Source organism: Calliphora vicina, chromosome 1 (genome assembly GCF_958450345.1).
Source record: "Calliphora vicina chromosome 1, idCalVici1.1, whole genome shotgun sequence".
Taxonomy (NCBI): domain Eukaryota; kingdom Metazoa; phylum Arthropoda; class Insecta; order Diptera; family Calliphoridae; genus Calliphora; species Calliphora vicina.
The window spans coordinates 90557219-90575201 of record NC_088780.1 but is presented as its reverse complement, the minus strand read 5'-3'; the positions used below and the strand labels follow the sequence as shown (position 1 = coordinate 90575201).

Genomic DNA, 17983 nt, shown 5'->3' with positions numbered 1-17983 from the left:
GGAATTTGGCAAAATGTATAAAAGTAATTGAAATTTGGAGTTAATCCATCAAACATGTGTTTATTTCCATGATGATACACGCAGAGAAAAAACATGGTTCGACATGGTTACGACAACCGAATGGTTCGGACAACTAAATAATGATAAATAGGTAAACATATTATGTTATGTACAACCATTAAATGTTGTTTCTATACGCGTAGTCATAATATGTTTAAGATGTAAACATAATATATTTACAACAACTAAATAATGTAATTCCCATTCGCTCTATAGTTTTATTTGTATATTATCTTTAACTTTCCTAGAGCGCATAACAATAAATTTCAGTGAATTTATCAATAATATTTTAATTGGGAATTTAGCACCTCAAAACTAAAATTTTGTATTTATAAAAATAAATATTAATATGATTACTTTGGATCATAATATGATTTCATTGGATCATATTATGAATTAATTGGGTCATAAATATGATTACTTTGGGTCATATTATGATTGATTTATATCATAATATGATTATTTCAGAACATGTTATGATTGATTTGTATCATAATATGATTATTTCAGAACATATTATGATATTTCATGATACCAATAATGATCATAATATGTTTTGGACTACAAGCTTAAATCTGATCATAATATGTTGCTCTTAGTTTATGGTTACCACAACCATGTTTTTTCTCTGCGTGTATATGGATGAAAAAGGGGTTAAAAATAAAGAAGGAATCACTTTAGAAAATATTTTTTATTATTACAAAACTCTTAATTTTTCTCAAGACATTGAAATTTGGGACACATTTAAATAAGTACTGAGATCGAAAAAACCTCAACACAGGTTTTTCATAAAACTTTTAACCCAAGTATTATTTAATTTTTTTTATTGTTTGGTCAAATTACCTTTGTAAAGCATGTCAGTTATTATGTCTAAAGTCAACTATGTTCATTTGTTGTTAATCTGATTAAAATGAGTAACGAGAAAAAAGTGCGTACTAAAATTATTAAATATTTTCAACAAAACTCAACTTTGTCCTACAAAAAGTTGGTCAAATAATCAAAGGTCTGCCGTCAAACTGATTCCAATATTATTAAACAATATCGGGAGAAAACCGATAGAAAAGAATGGTCCACATGACGTTTATATAGCCAATAAATAGAAAGCATTTTCAAAAGAGCTCCCAACACATCCGGTAGCAAAGTACTGAGTACTCGGACTATTTGGTAGAAAAAGTTAAAGCCAATGAAGGTTTAAAACATACAGGCTCAACAGGAACTCTTCTAAAAATTTAGAGGCCAAAGACAGAGCACGGTAAATGAAGTCAAATTTTATACAAAAAATATACATGCTGCATAATGGATGACGAAACGTATGTTCAATATTTGTATGTTGCTGATGCTCGAGGAATTGTTGTAGAAAGTTTAGGAGTGCTGACACGGCAAGCAATATGCAGTTGCGGCAAATATTTGTCACAACGGACTCTATAAATACCGAAATTCACACACAGGAATGTTTACAAAAGAAGATGCTTCAATTTATAAGACTTCTTAATGTGTCCACTTACTTGTACCAAGAGAAGCAAATCTTCCAAACTGCCTGGAGCTAAGGCCAGTGGAGAGATATTGCGATCTTGTTAGAGAATTTAAGAGCACAAAAAAGTATCCAAAAATGTGGTACATTTTAAACGGAGATGATCGAATAAAGTGACAGAATAATGGAAGGTTTTCCGGAAAAGGTTCATAAATTTATCTCTATTGATCAGAACTATAAAATTAATCAAAACTGTAAGTTTAGTAATTTCATTTCATGAAAAATTGGAAAATTCATGTACGCTCTTAATTTTTTTCACACATATAGAAAATGAAGTTCCAAATAAAACAAGCCCTAAATGATTAAAATCTGTCCACAACATTTAATTTTATTCACAAAAGATAAGATACATAACTCGTAGCAATTAGCTACATCGTGCACTGTTTTCTATTGCCGACACTGCAATAGTCGGCAATGCAGTCGTTTTTACAAAATGGCAAGATTCTTTAACTTTTCTATATTATTTTATATTATACATCAACGTAAAGAAAATTGTGTCTTCTTTTCAAAAATGTATACAATTTTTAAAAATTGAAAAATTTATAGAAGACTTTTTGTAAAAATGTGGGACAAAATGTTAAAATGTTATTAGGCAATATTTGCTTGATCTTTTCTTTATAAAATCAAAAGTTGTAAACAGATTTTAATCATTTAGAACTTGTTTTGTTTTGAACTTTATTTTCTATACGCCTAGAAAAAAGTAACAGCGTAGCTTCATTTTCCAATATTTCATGACGTTTTAAAAAACAAAAATTTCGAAATTTAGCTTAAAAATAATTTTTTACTTGCCACAAAAATTTTTATTTCTAAAACGACTGCAAAGATTAACGACATGTTAAGCCCCACTACGGAATTTCGGTTTTTTTAACTTTTTACAATAAACGAAACCGTTTTCGAGTTACGCGAATATGTGTTATGCAACATCCTCCATTTTCGAAATAACGAAGTGTTATTATTACACTGTGCAGCCAGAAAAACCAGCCTCAACAATTCCAATGAAAGTAGACCATTAAGGAAACAGAACCGCCAAAGGGTTTTGAAAAGTTAGCTCGAATTTAATTTTTATGGCCTCTTGAAGTTGGGCAATTTTTTGATAATTTTTTACACTATGAGTGAAAAAACGTATAAATATATAAAAATATTTAATAGACTGTAATTGTGTGTACTTATTGTTGCCTTGAATGCAATGTGGAAAAATATATTTTTTCCTTTATTTACTTTATATAGGCCCGTACAACATACAGACGAAAATACATTTGTTTATAATTCGAAAAATATTTATCCGATTCGAATAAAGTAAATGTTTTTTAAAAGTCCAAGAAGTGATTATTAAAATTGCCAATTAAGAGTAAAATAAAAAAAGGTTCACATTTATTTTTAACAAAAAAATTAAAAATAGTTGAAAATATTAACTCAAAAAATCTTTAAATAAATTTACATATCCATTCATAAAATGCATATTATGATGACATATGATGTCCTTAATATGTGTTTAGCTGAAAAGCTGGGTGAAGGGGAGAAAGACTGGATAAAGTGGAAGAGTTGTTCAAACTCTCTGAGCCGAAACGAAATCGTTTAGATTTTGTACTCAGAATAATTTAACAAACAATATGAAACGAAAAGGAATGTATAAAACAAATAAATTAGGAATTTTCTAATTATTTATTAAATGATTTGAAATATGGATTCTTACCAATACGGAACAAGTAGGATAGTCATAAAAAGAAGTATTTATGACTATTTACGATTGATTTATAACTTAATGACAAGTGGAAGTTACTGCAACACATAGCATTCTGCATTAATATATATTGTGGGAAAATAGGAATTGCAGGGAAATGAGGAAAATTGCTAAGTGTTGTTTTTGGCGTAAACAATATGCAATGTGGTGAACTTTAGTAGCAATTACGTCACTTCAGCGATTTTTCATCGATAAAGCCAGTTTTTATGTAATTTTTGCACCAATATTGCACCATTCTTGAACGATGACATATTTCATTTGCATTTGCTTATTAGTTATTTCATGTTGGTGAATTGTTTACTCCAAAATAGCTGCTCTATGGGGTTTAATTCTGGGCTCTAGGAAGGGTGAGACACCACTTCCTTAACGTTATAGAGGAGCCATTCTCGCACAATAATGGAAGTGTGCTTTGGGTCATTGCAAGAAATGATTGTGGTCTTGTATGCCCAAGTTAGTGGCGCTAGCTTTCAAATTTTATTTTAAAATATTCAAATAACTAAAATTGTCCATAGTCGATTCCATATGCCTGAGATTTCCCACACCTCCAGCTGCCATTGCGCCACACGTCATCAAAGTAAATAAATCAGGTGACTTCGGGAACTAGTACGAATATTGAAAATAAAATTAACACATTATTTCTTAAATCAAGTAAATTTGGAAAAAAACAAATGTTTTAATATTAAATCCTTGTCTTTGGACATGACAGATATAGATTTGTATGTGGCTGCAAGAGCCCTTTCTAATGATGCCCAATATTATATGTGTTCTTTCAAAAAACAAAAGAAAATGTTATTTCTTTAAATGGTCCAGCTCACGATCGGTTATCGCTAGACCCAAAATATATTTTGAGGGGGTAACAAAATCACTTTTTTTCTCTCCATACGAAGTGAGTCTAATATAAGTACATATATTTACAGTACTTCTAACAATGAAAGACAAAACAAATGCAACTTTTTAAATTGTGTGTATTACTAAAAATTGTGAGTATATGAATTATAGAGGTCAAGAAATACAGAAATTTTGATGCCGAGATAACGTTAGTAGTTTTGTATTATTTGTAACAATAATAATGTTTTTAAATGTATTTTCCTACGTAGCTTTGCACCTACCTTAATTATACCCTACACCACCATAGTGGGGAGGGTATAATGCGTTTGTGCAGATGTTTGTAACGCCCAAAAATGTTAGTCTAACAACCACCTTAAAGTATACCGATCGACTTATAATCACTTTCTGAGACGATTAAACGATGTCCGTCAGTCTGTCTGGCTGGCTGGTTGTCTGTCCATGTAAACCTTGTGCGCAAAGTACAAGTCGCAATTTTGAAGATACTTCGACACAAAGGACCGGTTTGGTTCTTTGGTTGAAATCGGTTCATTATTTCACCTAGCCCCCATACAAATGTCCTCCCGAAATTGGACTTTATCGGTCATAAATGATTAGTTTATATATGTATCTCCACATATTTCGCCTCAAATAAGTTTTATATATACAAAATTTATGTCACCAAATTTTTTTACGAACGGTCCATAATAAGTCATAGCTCTCACATAGACCCGCTTCTGAAAATCACTTTAACGTGCATAAATCTCTTAAAAATTTTGGTATACAAAATTCAACATGAATAACTTCCATATAGATATAAATCACACGACCTAATTTCATGGTGATCGGTCCATAATTTATCATAGCTCCCATATAAGGCCCTCCTCCGAAAATCAGTCACGAATATAAATTATTGATATTTTAAAAGAAAAATGTTTTTGCTCTTTTACTTAGTGTAGGCTATTATATGGTCGAGCTTGACCAACCATACTTTCTTAATTGTTTTATTAGTAGCTGTCATAAGTAAATTCTTGTCCCGTTACTATATTTTGTTGGTTTATTTTGATTTATCTTTCGGACGTATCGTAAGTGGTACATTATAGTTAAGCGCGGAATCCTCAACATTGTGCCATTTTCGGAATAGTGCCGCTATTAGCACATTTAATGAGATTTTCCTCCATCAAATCCTTCCTATTGATGATACAGATATTGACTGATATTGATATGAGTATATTTTGTTTGCCTATCGATACTCCTTATTTACTTTCTACTAGCAGAAACTAAAACAGCTGTTTTGTGCCACACTATACACTTGCATTTATGTTCTTTTTTATAGCAAAGTTAGTAGTTTTGCAGTTTTTTACTATTTATTAACTTAGTGTTTTTTTTGGTTTGTTTTGTCGGTGTAATGATGTTGGGTATTTACCCATTTGATTGTTTGGTGTTTGTGTAGAAAACCAATTTAAAACATCATTGGGTATTTTTCGAAAGTTTAGCTTTTCTGTTTTCGGTGTTTTTGTGTACTTTTATTCTCAGCTTTTTATACTATTTGGCATCTGTGATTTATTGCACCATGTGCAATTTTGTTTTTGTTGGCCAAATGAATGGACGCATGCAACATGCACACGTTATGTGAAATGCGTGTTGTTGTAGTTTAGTTGGGTGTGTTTTTGTGTTTAACGTTGACATTTTATGTTGATTAAAACTGCAATTGGGAAATGGCGTTTTTTGGTTTATTTTCTATACTTTTTGGTATTTTTAAATCAAGTTTAGACCAGAAAATTTAATCGCAAAATGCTTGCAACATACAGTTTAAATAAATGTTGAACTTTATACGGAGTGAAGAATTAAATTTAAATTAAATTTAAAAAAAATTGCAACTATACAGGAAATTCTATATTTTTTCTGATGTTAAACCAATCTATTTCATATCAAGTGAACTAACTTTTGAAACCGATGCCTTCCGATCGAGTCCTATTGGATAGTAATTCAGAAACAATTTTTCAACAAGATCGATCATGAACTCACTGAGTTAGAGATTTTGGCCAAACATGTGTTTTTAATTACTACCTATTGATCCTATCAAAGTCCCAAATAGTTTAGATAGCTATTTCTTCAATCTTTCGAAAAAAATGTTACTTTTTTTCCAAAATCAAAAACTTGTTCGACTTTCTTTTAAAAAAATGGGACCTTTTTTCTCAAAAGAAATCTATCAAAATAAATGTTTTGTAATTAGACATATGTATAATTTTTAGCAAAATACAAAACTTTTTTCAAAATTTTTGTATTTATCGATGTTCAAAATTTGTGAAGGTCTTGTTTGTGATTGAAGTTCTTATTGTTCTAGGCATAGAATAATATATCCATAGAAGCGTTACTGAGAGGGAAAAAACCTAAGTCTGTTGTCAAAAACCTAAGTCGTGAGAATGTATTAGTACAAAGTTTTGAGATTGTGTTGGTGCCTTTTTAATTTTCACCAGACACACTGAGTTGTATAAAAATGTTAAAATTTAAATTTATGTAAATTTTCTTCTATTTTCAATACCAAAAATTGAAACTCTGTTCAATAAATTAAATTCCACCACAAATAAAATTAAGTGTCAAAAATTAATAAAAAATATTTTTTTTCGTTTGAGCAAAATTAACGTGTTTCGGAAATAAAATGTGCTGTAAATTGTAAAAAAAAAATCATAAAATAGTGTATAGAAGTGTAATAAAGTGGTTCGGTCTGTATTTAGTCGGAAAATCAAAGGTAAAATTTCAAGTATTTTAATGTGTTAATTTCTCTCACAAGTATGTTGAATTCACATATCACAAGTACGTGTGAAGAGAAGTTGTACCCAATGGTTCTAGGCAAAGTACATTGTAGAATAAGCAAGGTACAATTATTAGAAAGTATGTATGTTCTCAATTATACATTCCCTATAACGTCAAACAAAAGAAAATTAAAAAATATAAAAAGGAAATGCCAAAAAAAATAATTGAATTAAAATTTTTATTACAAAAATTTACTAACAATTGAAGAAAAACTATATTTTTTTAATAAGTGTTTATAATTTCAGTTAAAACGTAACAAATTTAAAAAATATCGCGGTAACAAATTAAAAAAAGTTAAGTTACTAAATAAATAGTTTTACGTTTTAGGGGTGAACATTGGAAACTCTCTCTAATAATTGTACCTGGTAACTGATTGTACCATGGGCAAAGTATACCAAGTAGTCCAACTCTCAATTTTTTAAAATTACTCTCCCACATATACGGGTACCGTGTGAATTCAACACCCTTGTGAGAGAATTAAACACATCAAAATACTTGAAATTTTAACTACTATTTTCCGACTAAATAAAGACCGAACCACGTTATTACACTTCTACACAATATTTTACGAATTTTTTGAACACTTTGCTGGACACTTTTATTCCCGAAACCAGTTAATTTTGCTCAAATGAAAAACTTATTTTTTTATTAATTTTTGACACATAATTTTATTTGTGGTGAATTTAATTTATAGAACAGAGTTTTAATTTTTGGTATTGGAAATAGAAGAAAATTTAAATAAATTAAAATTTAAACATTTTTATAGAACTCTGTTTGTCTGGTGAAAATTAAAAAGGCACCAACAATGTACATTTTTGTTACTAACACATATTTAGACTTAGGTATTTTTTAACTAACACATGCTTAGAGTTAGGTACTGCTGTCAAAGAGTTGGACTACTTGTTATACTTTGGTTCTAGGTTTATATTTTAAAATAATCATAAAACTCTCTTATCAAGACAGGTTTTCACTTCAGTAATTCATGGTATTTTAAGGTGTTGAAACACATCAAAATCGTCTGGTCATGACAGTTAGATGCTCAAACATTTAAGAAGAACTTTAATTTTTAAAAAATAATCCTTGATGTATTCGTTTTAATTATTCACTTTTTGTTAATATTTTAATTAGAATTGACGTCCAAAATAAATTCTAAAAACTTCCAAATTTGCCATTTACAGCAGATTGATTAACAATCATAGACATTTTTTTGAAAATCTTTTATACTCCAAATTTAATATCTATCTCTTCAATAAAAGGTTTATGATTTCAAAAAATCTCCTTTTCTTTGCTTCTCATTGACAAACGAATTAAAATTTAACAAATGTAAATAGAAAAATAATCGAAAAAATTACAATATGTACTTTTTCAAGGAAGTTCATCTTTTGTTAACATTTTGAAAAAACTAAAGGTCAGATTTTCAAACAGTATTATTATTACGTTTATACGCACGACTTATTCGCAAATAAATATATTGAAATTTGACAAATTAGCCATATAAACAGTGAATTAATTTTTTATTTGTAAATAGCTAACTCACGAAAACAATTTCTGATTAACGACACTATTTGCAAATAAGATTTTAAACATTGCCATATTTTTTAGTATTTTTAGTATTTCTTTCGTTTTTGAAATATTTCATTGCGTTTTTGCATTAATTGGATTGCAAGACAATCAAGAATTTTTAATTCTTTCATTTTTGCATTTAAAAAAATAAGAATTTTCCGTAACCAAATTATTTTTATTTTTATTTGCGAACAGGCTACGTATAAACGTAGTATATGATAAAACATAACGAAATTCAAAATGGCTCCTAAAAACCTATAGCTCAAGTATTATTTATTTGCCTGAGAACCCCTATACATTACCATCACTACATTAGTTTGGCTACCTTACCGTCAAACAAATTAATTAGAATTCATATTAAATTTATTAATAAACAAAATATTTAAATACACATTTGAAATGAAAACAAAATTTAAAGTTATAATATGCAAAATCGAAATGTAATATACCTATATAAATTATTGTATTTAATTGTAATTCATTAATTTATTTTGCTACTCACTGTAGTTTCATTTAACGTTGCTCAGGCCTGTGCAGTTGCTGTTGGTGAAACATCAGATATTTTTGCCTTTTTTCAAATTTCAATAATTATAATTACAATAAGAACACTTAGGGATAATTTTTTTAAGAATTACAATAAAGCTCTTGTTTAAAATATAAATTACAAAAATAGCAAAATAAATGATCACTTGAAGAGTGAAAAAATAAAAATGAGGAAACAATAAACATTAGGGGTATTAACAAATTTTATGTATAAATTTTACAATAATAATTACAGGGAACAAAGAGATATATAAAATATTTGTTTGGTTTTATATATAAAATTATTGGTTAAAATATAAATTAATTTATAATTCAAATCAATTACATAATTTTGATTTAATTGTATGGAATTTAATTTTAATTTTGTAAATTTTCTTTCTAATTCGTTACGAAAAATTTAAATTGTGTAATGATGAGGTTTCATGTCGACTTTAGAAAATGGAGTCTTGAATGTTCCAAATATAAATTGAAATTCGGCCACGTTGTCCACAGCACATGGGTGCAAATTGTCTCCGACAAATGTTATACCCAAAGTATTTGACATTAGCGGTTCGAATCTTTTTATATCTTATATTTTCAAATATTTTCCGTTTTGAAAGAATATACAGTACGAGCTCGATTTGTGCAACTACCTAATTATTGCAACTGACCGATTAGCGCAACAGCCCATTTTTTAACATTAGAGTCTTTATAACTGCAACTTATTTTCAAAAACCGATAAGTGCAACTTTATTTTTTTTCATATGTAATATTATTCAGAAGTTATTCTATTCTCTTCTCTATTTATTCTGGTTGTTTTTTCAATCAGAAGCGTAATTCAAAACTATTTGCCAAACCATAGGCACCTAAAAAATACTTTCACGACGACACTGCTCTCATAAAGAATTTTGGCTGTTTATTCACAGTTATTTTTTATTAAAATATTTTTTTATTTATTCGAGTACATATTATATTTATTTACACCATTTATTTTTACTTTGTTTTATTTAATAAATGAATTAATTACTTTTTGTTAATTAAATTGCATGTTTTTGTTAAAGAAATAATAAAAAATAATAGCGTATATAGTGGTTGCTTATTGCAACATTTCGAATATCGCAACAACCTCGATTTCCTTTCGGTTGCGCAAATCGAGCCCGTACTGTATATACAAATATTTTTATTTTTTATTTTAATTTAAAATAATTTTTCCACTATTTTATAATAATATAGTTTTAAAATTCTTATATAATTAAATTATAACTAATCATCGACTTAATCTTCAACTAAATTGCACCATCTCGTTCATCGTTTTATCAAGTCAAGAACAACTTAAAGAGAATTGATATGCATATATGTATATGTAGAGTATTCGAATTATTTGATTTTTCTCTTGTTCGAATAAAACGAATAATTCGAATAAGAGATTTTAACTTGTTCGAATAATTCGATCACACTTTTAAAATTAATCGAATTATTCGAATAATTTAAATTTTTTTTAAAAACGTAAATAATGAAATTTTGATGTCGGTTTTTTAATATTTTATTGTTAAAGACAAACAAAAAATAACGTTAAAGTTTACAATTCAAATATTGTTAATATAAAAAACATTCGAAAACAAAGTCCATCATTAAATTTTCATCAGAAATATTCTGACCAGATTAACTCCTGAACAATCTGCAAAACAATAGACTAGCAAATCCTATAGTTTCCGTTTTGGAGCTATGCTTTAAAAAATTTGAGCTAGTTGGACATGATCCTGAATTCAAGTAGTATATAAACGTATTAAAAACATTTTTATGTCGTTCATTAATTTGGGTTTTAAAATGAGTAACTAATTCTTTAGTAAATTAATTATTCAGTTTATTTAAATTATTTATAACAAATTGCATTATACCCTCAATTTCTATCAGGGTTCTGAATTTTTGCTTAATCAAGTTGTCTTAGGGAATTACACAAATCTGTCCAAATTTTGATATCATTGTCAGTGAACGTGGCTAATTTGAAGTCAGGCAGTGTATGATTGACGCATTTACAAATACGCAAAAAGTCTATTACCATGTTAGACAAAGATTTTCAAAATCATGTATTAGAATCTAATAATTAGATGAACTCCATGCTTTTCTTGCAGCAAAATGTTAGTTTGCAATACTTGTGTTTATCATTCGATTTATTAAATATTTTGCAACACTTACGTACGCTCTTAATAACATCACTTAAATATATTTTAAGATCATGGCCTTTGTCTATTTCACCGTTATCATTATAAATGTCATCAATATCACTTTCGACGACTGCACACTGGGCCAGAGATGCCATTTTTTGGCAAAAAGTCCATATCAGGTAGAGAAGAAAAAAAGTTATATATTTCCAGTCTGGGGACTTTGAGCTTTACACCAGTAAAATTTTGTATCATTGTGGGTCACCGTTTGCAAATGACATGAGGTCAAATTCAAATTTTCATATTTTTGTGAATATAATTTATATTTCAAAAATATTATATAATATTCACATGAGTCAAAAGTAGTTACATGAAATGATAGTTAATTAAACAGATGGAACTGGTGCTTAAAATAAAAATGAAAATTATTAGTAATTTGAAGATAATTATTAAAATTTTTTTATTTAACCTTATAAATATGATTTTTTTCCAAAAACTTTAAGTTTCAAAACCTAGTGCCAAGCAGTGCCAGAGGATATTTTAATGGTTATAGTACCAATCGACGCATTGATATGTTCGCTGTCCAGAATTTTGCGACCGTCTGCGACTGTTCATAAACTTAAGAGTTATTGCCGATAATATAAAAATAGTCGTTGAAACTCAGGATATTTTTACCATGTAAAAATTTAATGAAAAAATTAAAATTAATTTTTAGTAATATAACATTTTGATGATAAAATTGGCAGATATTAGTCTCACATTTAAAAAAAATGACAAGTTCAATATCTGTTTAACACCTTTTTATATTTATAAGTTATATTAACTATTGTCGAATGTCCGATATTTATAGTTATTCTGAAAAAAAATCTTGAGTAAAATAGTATTTTATTACCGTTAGATATATCCCAAAATATCTACGGAAAGCTTATGTTTTAGAATAGGCCGAAACAAACATATACCACTCCCAGAAGCTGTCATTAATCTACTAGCTATACCCGAAATTTCAAAAGCAAATAATTTTATAGAAAATGAAGAGAATGATTGGGATCTACTAGAACAATTTAACGGATTAAGTAACTTGGAACTTATGACCGAAAAGGATTAATTTATTAAAAATTAATTTCCCTAATGAATTTCTATAATTTTTTTTATTATTTTTATTTATTGTTATTAATATTATTTCGCATTTTTACTTACTATATGTATATTACTTTTTAATATTATTAATTATTACTTTTCTAATAAAAAACAAAAAAAAAATAATTTACTACCACTTAGTTAGAAAACATACTTGGCTGAATAATTTTCATATTACTAATTTTGGATATTGGATTCTCATTTTTAGTTTTTAGCAATAAGAATTAAGATTCATAATTATCCAGTTATCTTAATTATATATTTTCAGTAATTGTTATATATAATAACAATAAATAATAATTGATGACCGCCATATTTGATCCGCCATTTTTAATATTTCAAGTATTTCAAATTTAATTAAGGTATGGCATAGTTTTATGCCTGTAATACATAAGCCAATGATTTCATAATAACTTCATCTTAAATACTTCTAAGAAATGAAATATTTAATTTTTTCTTATGTTTGATCCGCCATTTTGGATTCAGTTTATTCAATTTTCAAAATCTGACTTCATATTTGTAATCAGTGACCATAGGTCTACAAAACGTGTTCAATAAAAATTTAATTAATTGAATTTTTAAAAATTTTGACCGCCATTTTTGGTCCGCCATTTTGAATTTTTACTTTTTTTTTGCAGAATCGTAATCAGCGTCACCGAAAACCTTATATCTGATATTTATTTATTTCATAGATCCACTGCTCTAATTATGCCCAAAAAATGGGATCTCTGGCCCAGTGTGGACTGTTTCAAAATCACATTTTCAATCACATTCAACTCCACTTTAATTTAATCTAAGTTAATATTTTGATTATTATTGCGATTCTTCTAATATTTCGCCAGCTAAATAACAAATATTTTATTCCGTACCTTTTATTTTCATTGGTTCAAGCCCTAAGTTAAAGATTTGTTTTTAGAATTGTAACTTCTTGCGGTAATATTTATATATTTATGGAAGGAGCTATCGGAACACTTATCTACAGTGATCGAAAGTCCCTTTGTCTTTAGTTATTTGTCGAATTTCAGACAATTTTTGTGAGTCATTAATACTTATTTAAATTTGGAATTATGAAAAATTTAAAGAAATTTAATAAATTTAAATGTATATGAACATTTATTCGTTTTATTCGATTATTCTACATAAAATTGTTCGAATTATTCGTTATTCGAAAATGGCCATTTTTAAATTATTCGAATAATTATTCGTAAGAAATTATTCGATTAATCGAACGATCATTAGTCGAATGAATACCCTAATGTATACCTATCTTATTTTTTCATTGATAAATTCAGAATATTAAATTCCATTGATATTCTTAAATATCATTAACAATCTCAAAAGTAAAAAAAAATGTAACGGGATATTGTAAATTCATTGATGAGATCAACTCATTCATAATTAAAAGGGGATGAAATGGAATTGAAACAAATTGCGAATATTAAATGATAGAAAAAAAAACAATCAGTGATGGTAAAAAGGGGATGAAACTAAAACAATAAGTACTTAATCAAAATGTAGAAAGTCTCAATAATAATGAAACCGACACAAATCCCAACAAACATTTTGTGAATTTTGGTAATGGCAACTAGTTACCGCATACATTATTTTGTAGTGAGTGGTGGTTACCCAGCGCATTATTTAATTTAGTAGAGTAGGTACTTTGTCGGTTCAATTCCCACACAAGGCAGTATTTTTTTGTTTTTTTTAGCTACATATTCTTGTTGTGAATGTAACTACTTATAACTGAGCTGAATGTAAGTACATTTATACGTAGGTCGCATGAATTTTTTGAAATCTCGAACAAAAATTCAAAAAATTAGTAAGTTTTCAGTTTGCTCCAATATTACTTACTGTCTTACTAAGTAAGTAAAAATTTTGCTGGGATATTATAGAATTCAGAAGAGCGAAGGTTCAAAAAATGATTTGTTTGATAGAAAATGTTCTTTTCGACCCCGTTTTCTCTCATTAAACTGGAATTAATTAGTTCTCTAGAGTAGTAGCACAATGGGTCGGCGAGCTTACCTGTTTCAACAAGCTGATTACATTGTACAACCACAAAAATAATAAATAAAACAATAAATAAATGTTGCACTAAAATTGATTTTAATACCTGCTTTCTAGCTTACAAAATCACCCATTGTATATGGTTATATTAAAGGACAGTTTTTCATTCTAATATGCATAATAATTAAACATATTGGTTTCATCTAATTAGAAAATTATACACAGCATCCAAAGTTTTCTTATATTTAAAATCAATATCTTGATAACACACTATCAAATGGATATTTAATAAAATAATTATTTTTTTTTATTTTTAAATATTTAAATATTAATAATATGCAGCTGTTATTCATAATATTCATCATAATGCCATTCAAAAATACATATATAATAAATATGCATCACTCTCAACACATCTCATAACTTATAAATTATTTTCTAGTTTTGGTAAAATATTTGAACAAACACTCATGCATATAAAATTACATATCTGTATCTATTAAAGGCATCCATGACAACGGTGCAACCACAAATCAATGAAATTTCACGCAGCTCAGATGGTTTCCTTTTATCGGCCAGCAATTTGCAATTACGCATCTATGTGGATGATCAGCGTTTCATCGGTAAGAGTGAGGTTTTAGAATTGAAATGTGTTGCCGATATCATGGGCATCGCAAGTGTGCGACGCGCAACAAGGGTACGTGCAACAATCCTATCACTGGCTGACACCAGCAACAAACAACGACTACTGGGAGGAAGTAGCAGTGCAAACAGTATTAACAGATTTCCACTGCCGCAATTTGATTTTAAATGTAAGTGTTGCATACAATCTACTGCTAGCTACAGCATTAAAAAATAATTTGAAAATATTAATTTTTCTATCTTTCCCTTTCCGCATGTCTCCTCGATTCTAATGCCGTTCTCATTAAAACACACAAACTCACACGCACAGTTGTGAAATTCGTGAGTTGTAGTGTGTGGCGTTTAATTTATGTTCTAATGATGATGACTCTTGCGTATTTGTGGCATACAGGTTGCTGTTACTACTTGTTCGTGGCAAGGAGTCGGAGCGGCAGCACACGGAAACGAAGTTAGCTACTTGTGTAGTTTTTCGAGTACTTTTTTTTATTTTTGGTTCATTTCAGTTGAGTTTTGGTTGGGTTTTGTTGAGTTGAGTTATTAACGTTAGAATACATATTTAAGTTAACACTTAAGGAGGGATTAGCTGTGTAAGTAAATAAGTTTGATTTATGTTTGTTATATTCATACAAATACGTACATGCCAACAGACATATATATACATTAGGGTAGCCCAGTTTATATGGTAAAAAAGTAAGGTATCGATGTTGCAAACTAAAATTAATGTTCAGCACGTTTGAAAAGACAATTTTTCAAAAATTGTGTCCCTGTGTCAGTATTTGGTGAGCAAAGGAAACATATTAAATATTGGTATCATGTGAAAGGTGTTTAGATAAATTATTTTTTTTTTAATATTTACATAGAATTACTTAAAGTAATTAACGGGTTTTTCCGTGTTTTGAAATACAGCCTATTGAAACTGGCTGAAATCGGTCCATTACTTCACCTAGCCACATACAAATGTCCTCCCGAAATTAATCGACTCAGAAAGTGATTCAAAGTCGATCGGTATACTTTAAGGTGGACGTTAGACCAATATCTTTGAGCGCTACAAACATCTGCACAAACGCATTATACCCTCCCCACTGATGGTGGTGTAGGGTATAAAAATTACTGTGATGACTAAAAATTGCGTTCAAATAATTTATTAACTACTCACAGAACATTTGAGTTATTGTTCTTGTAAATGTCATTACGTGAAATTGGAAATATTATCGGAAAGCCCCACTCCACAGTAGCAGAATCAAAATTTGTTGGAAATAAATCTGACATTGCTAAACGACTGGTCCGATCAGCATAAAATTTGACTTGGACCCTATTTTAAATGGACCCTACAAATGATCCATGGGCGGCGCTATAATGGCTCAAAGTAGGGTGCCATTTTTTTGTTTCGCATCCGATTTTTGGAAAGCGCTCGGCAATTTGATCCGCATTTGTTTCGAACTATTTTTTTTTTTGGTTTAGATAACTTAATTTTTGGTCTTACAAATTTCAAGTCAATATCTCAATTAGTTTCAAAAATATGCCACTTTAAAACTCCGTCTTTCAAAAATATAGCACTTTACAGAAGACCATAAAATTGTTATATGTTCTTAAAGAAAGTTTTTTTTTAATAAACAAAGAGTTAAGTCATCATTACGCCCAAAAAACAGCAAAAATTTACTATTTCCATTATTTTTAAATTGAAAATCGTTTATTTAGATATTGATCTCAAATTTGTTGTATATAATTGGTAATTTGGTTGTCTAAGTAACAAAGAAAATATGAGTCCATTCAGTTCTAAACTAATATATTTTGAAAAAAGCGAACCAAGGTATGGTACAATTTTGATTACTCGGAAATTATAAGTGATAAATAGCACACACAAGTTTTTACAAGACCTAGCCGAGCGCTTTGCAAAAAAATGAAATCGGACGGGAAACAAAAAAATTTCGAAGGTACATACCTTAAAAAACGAAACAAATCGGCTCCTAACATACGAGACGAATAGTTTCAAACAAAGTATAACAAGTAGTCGAAATTAATAAAAACAAGTAAAAAGTATGGTCGGTCAAGCCCGACCATAAAATACCATAAACTAAGTAATAGAGCAAAAACATTTTTCTTTTAAAATTTAAATAATTTATATTTTTGAGTGATTTTCGGAATAGGGCCTTATATGGGAGCTATGACCAATTATGGACCGATCACCATGAAATTAGGCCGTGTAATTTACGTCTATATGAAAGTTAATTATGTTGAATTTTGTGTGTATACCAACATTTATAAGCGATTTATGCACGTTAAAGTGATTTTCGGAAGCGGGTCTATATGGGAGCTATAACGAATTATCAACCGATCGTAACAAAATTTGGTGACATGAATTTTGTGTATATAAAACTTATTTGGAGTGGAACTTGTGGAGATACATATATAAATTAAACATTTATGACCGATAAAGTCCAATTTCGGGAGAACATTTGTATGGGGGCTAGGTGAAATAATGTACCGATTTCAGCCAGTTTCAATAGGCTTGGTCCCTGAGCCGAAAAAATAATATGTACCAAATTTCATCGAAATATCTTTAAAATTGCGACCTGTACTCTACGCACAAGGTTTACATGGACAGCCAGCCAGCCAGGCGACCAGACGGACGGACGGACGGACATCGTTTGATCGACTCAGAAAGTGATTCTAGGTCAATCGGTATACTTTAAGGTGGGTGTTAGACTAATATTTTTGGACGTTACAAACATCTGCACAAACGCATTATACCCTCCCCACTATGGTGGTGTAGGGTATAAATATTTTTTTAGTTAGGAAAAGAAAAAATGCAAAACATAATGAAAAAAAATTTAAAATAATGTGCGTTAGTGAATTTATGTATATTAAACTATATTTATTCTTTGGGTACTGCTGTCAAAGAGTCGGACTACTTGTTATATTTTGGTTTCAAAGCTCAAGCACAACTGTCAGAAATATGCTCCATAGTTATGGTTACAA

The 17983-nt window shown here is 28.9% G+C and overlaps 1 protein-coding gene across 1 annotated transcript in view; it reads left to right on the top strand.

The window, feature by feature from the left end:
• Positions 1–15457, top strand: part of beat-Vc (beaten path Vc) — a 114463-nt gene extending 99006 nt beyond the window's left edge. Inside the window, exons 5-6 of the mRNA XM_065501125.1 lie at positions 14868–15178; positions 15337–15457. Of these exons, the coding sequence (XP_065357197.1) occupies positions 14868–15178; positions 15337–15457 (432 nt within the window). The remainder of the gene's footprint in view (positions 1–14867; positions 15179–15336) is intronic.
• Positions 15458–17983: the final 2526 nt, after the last annotated feature.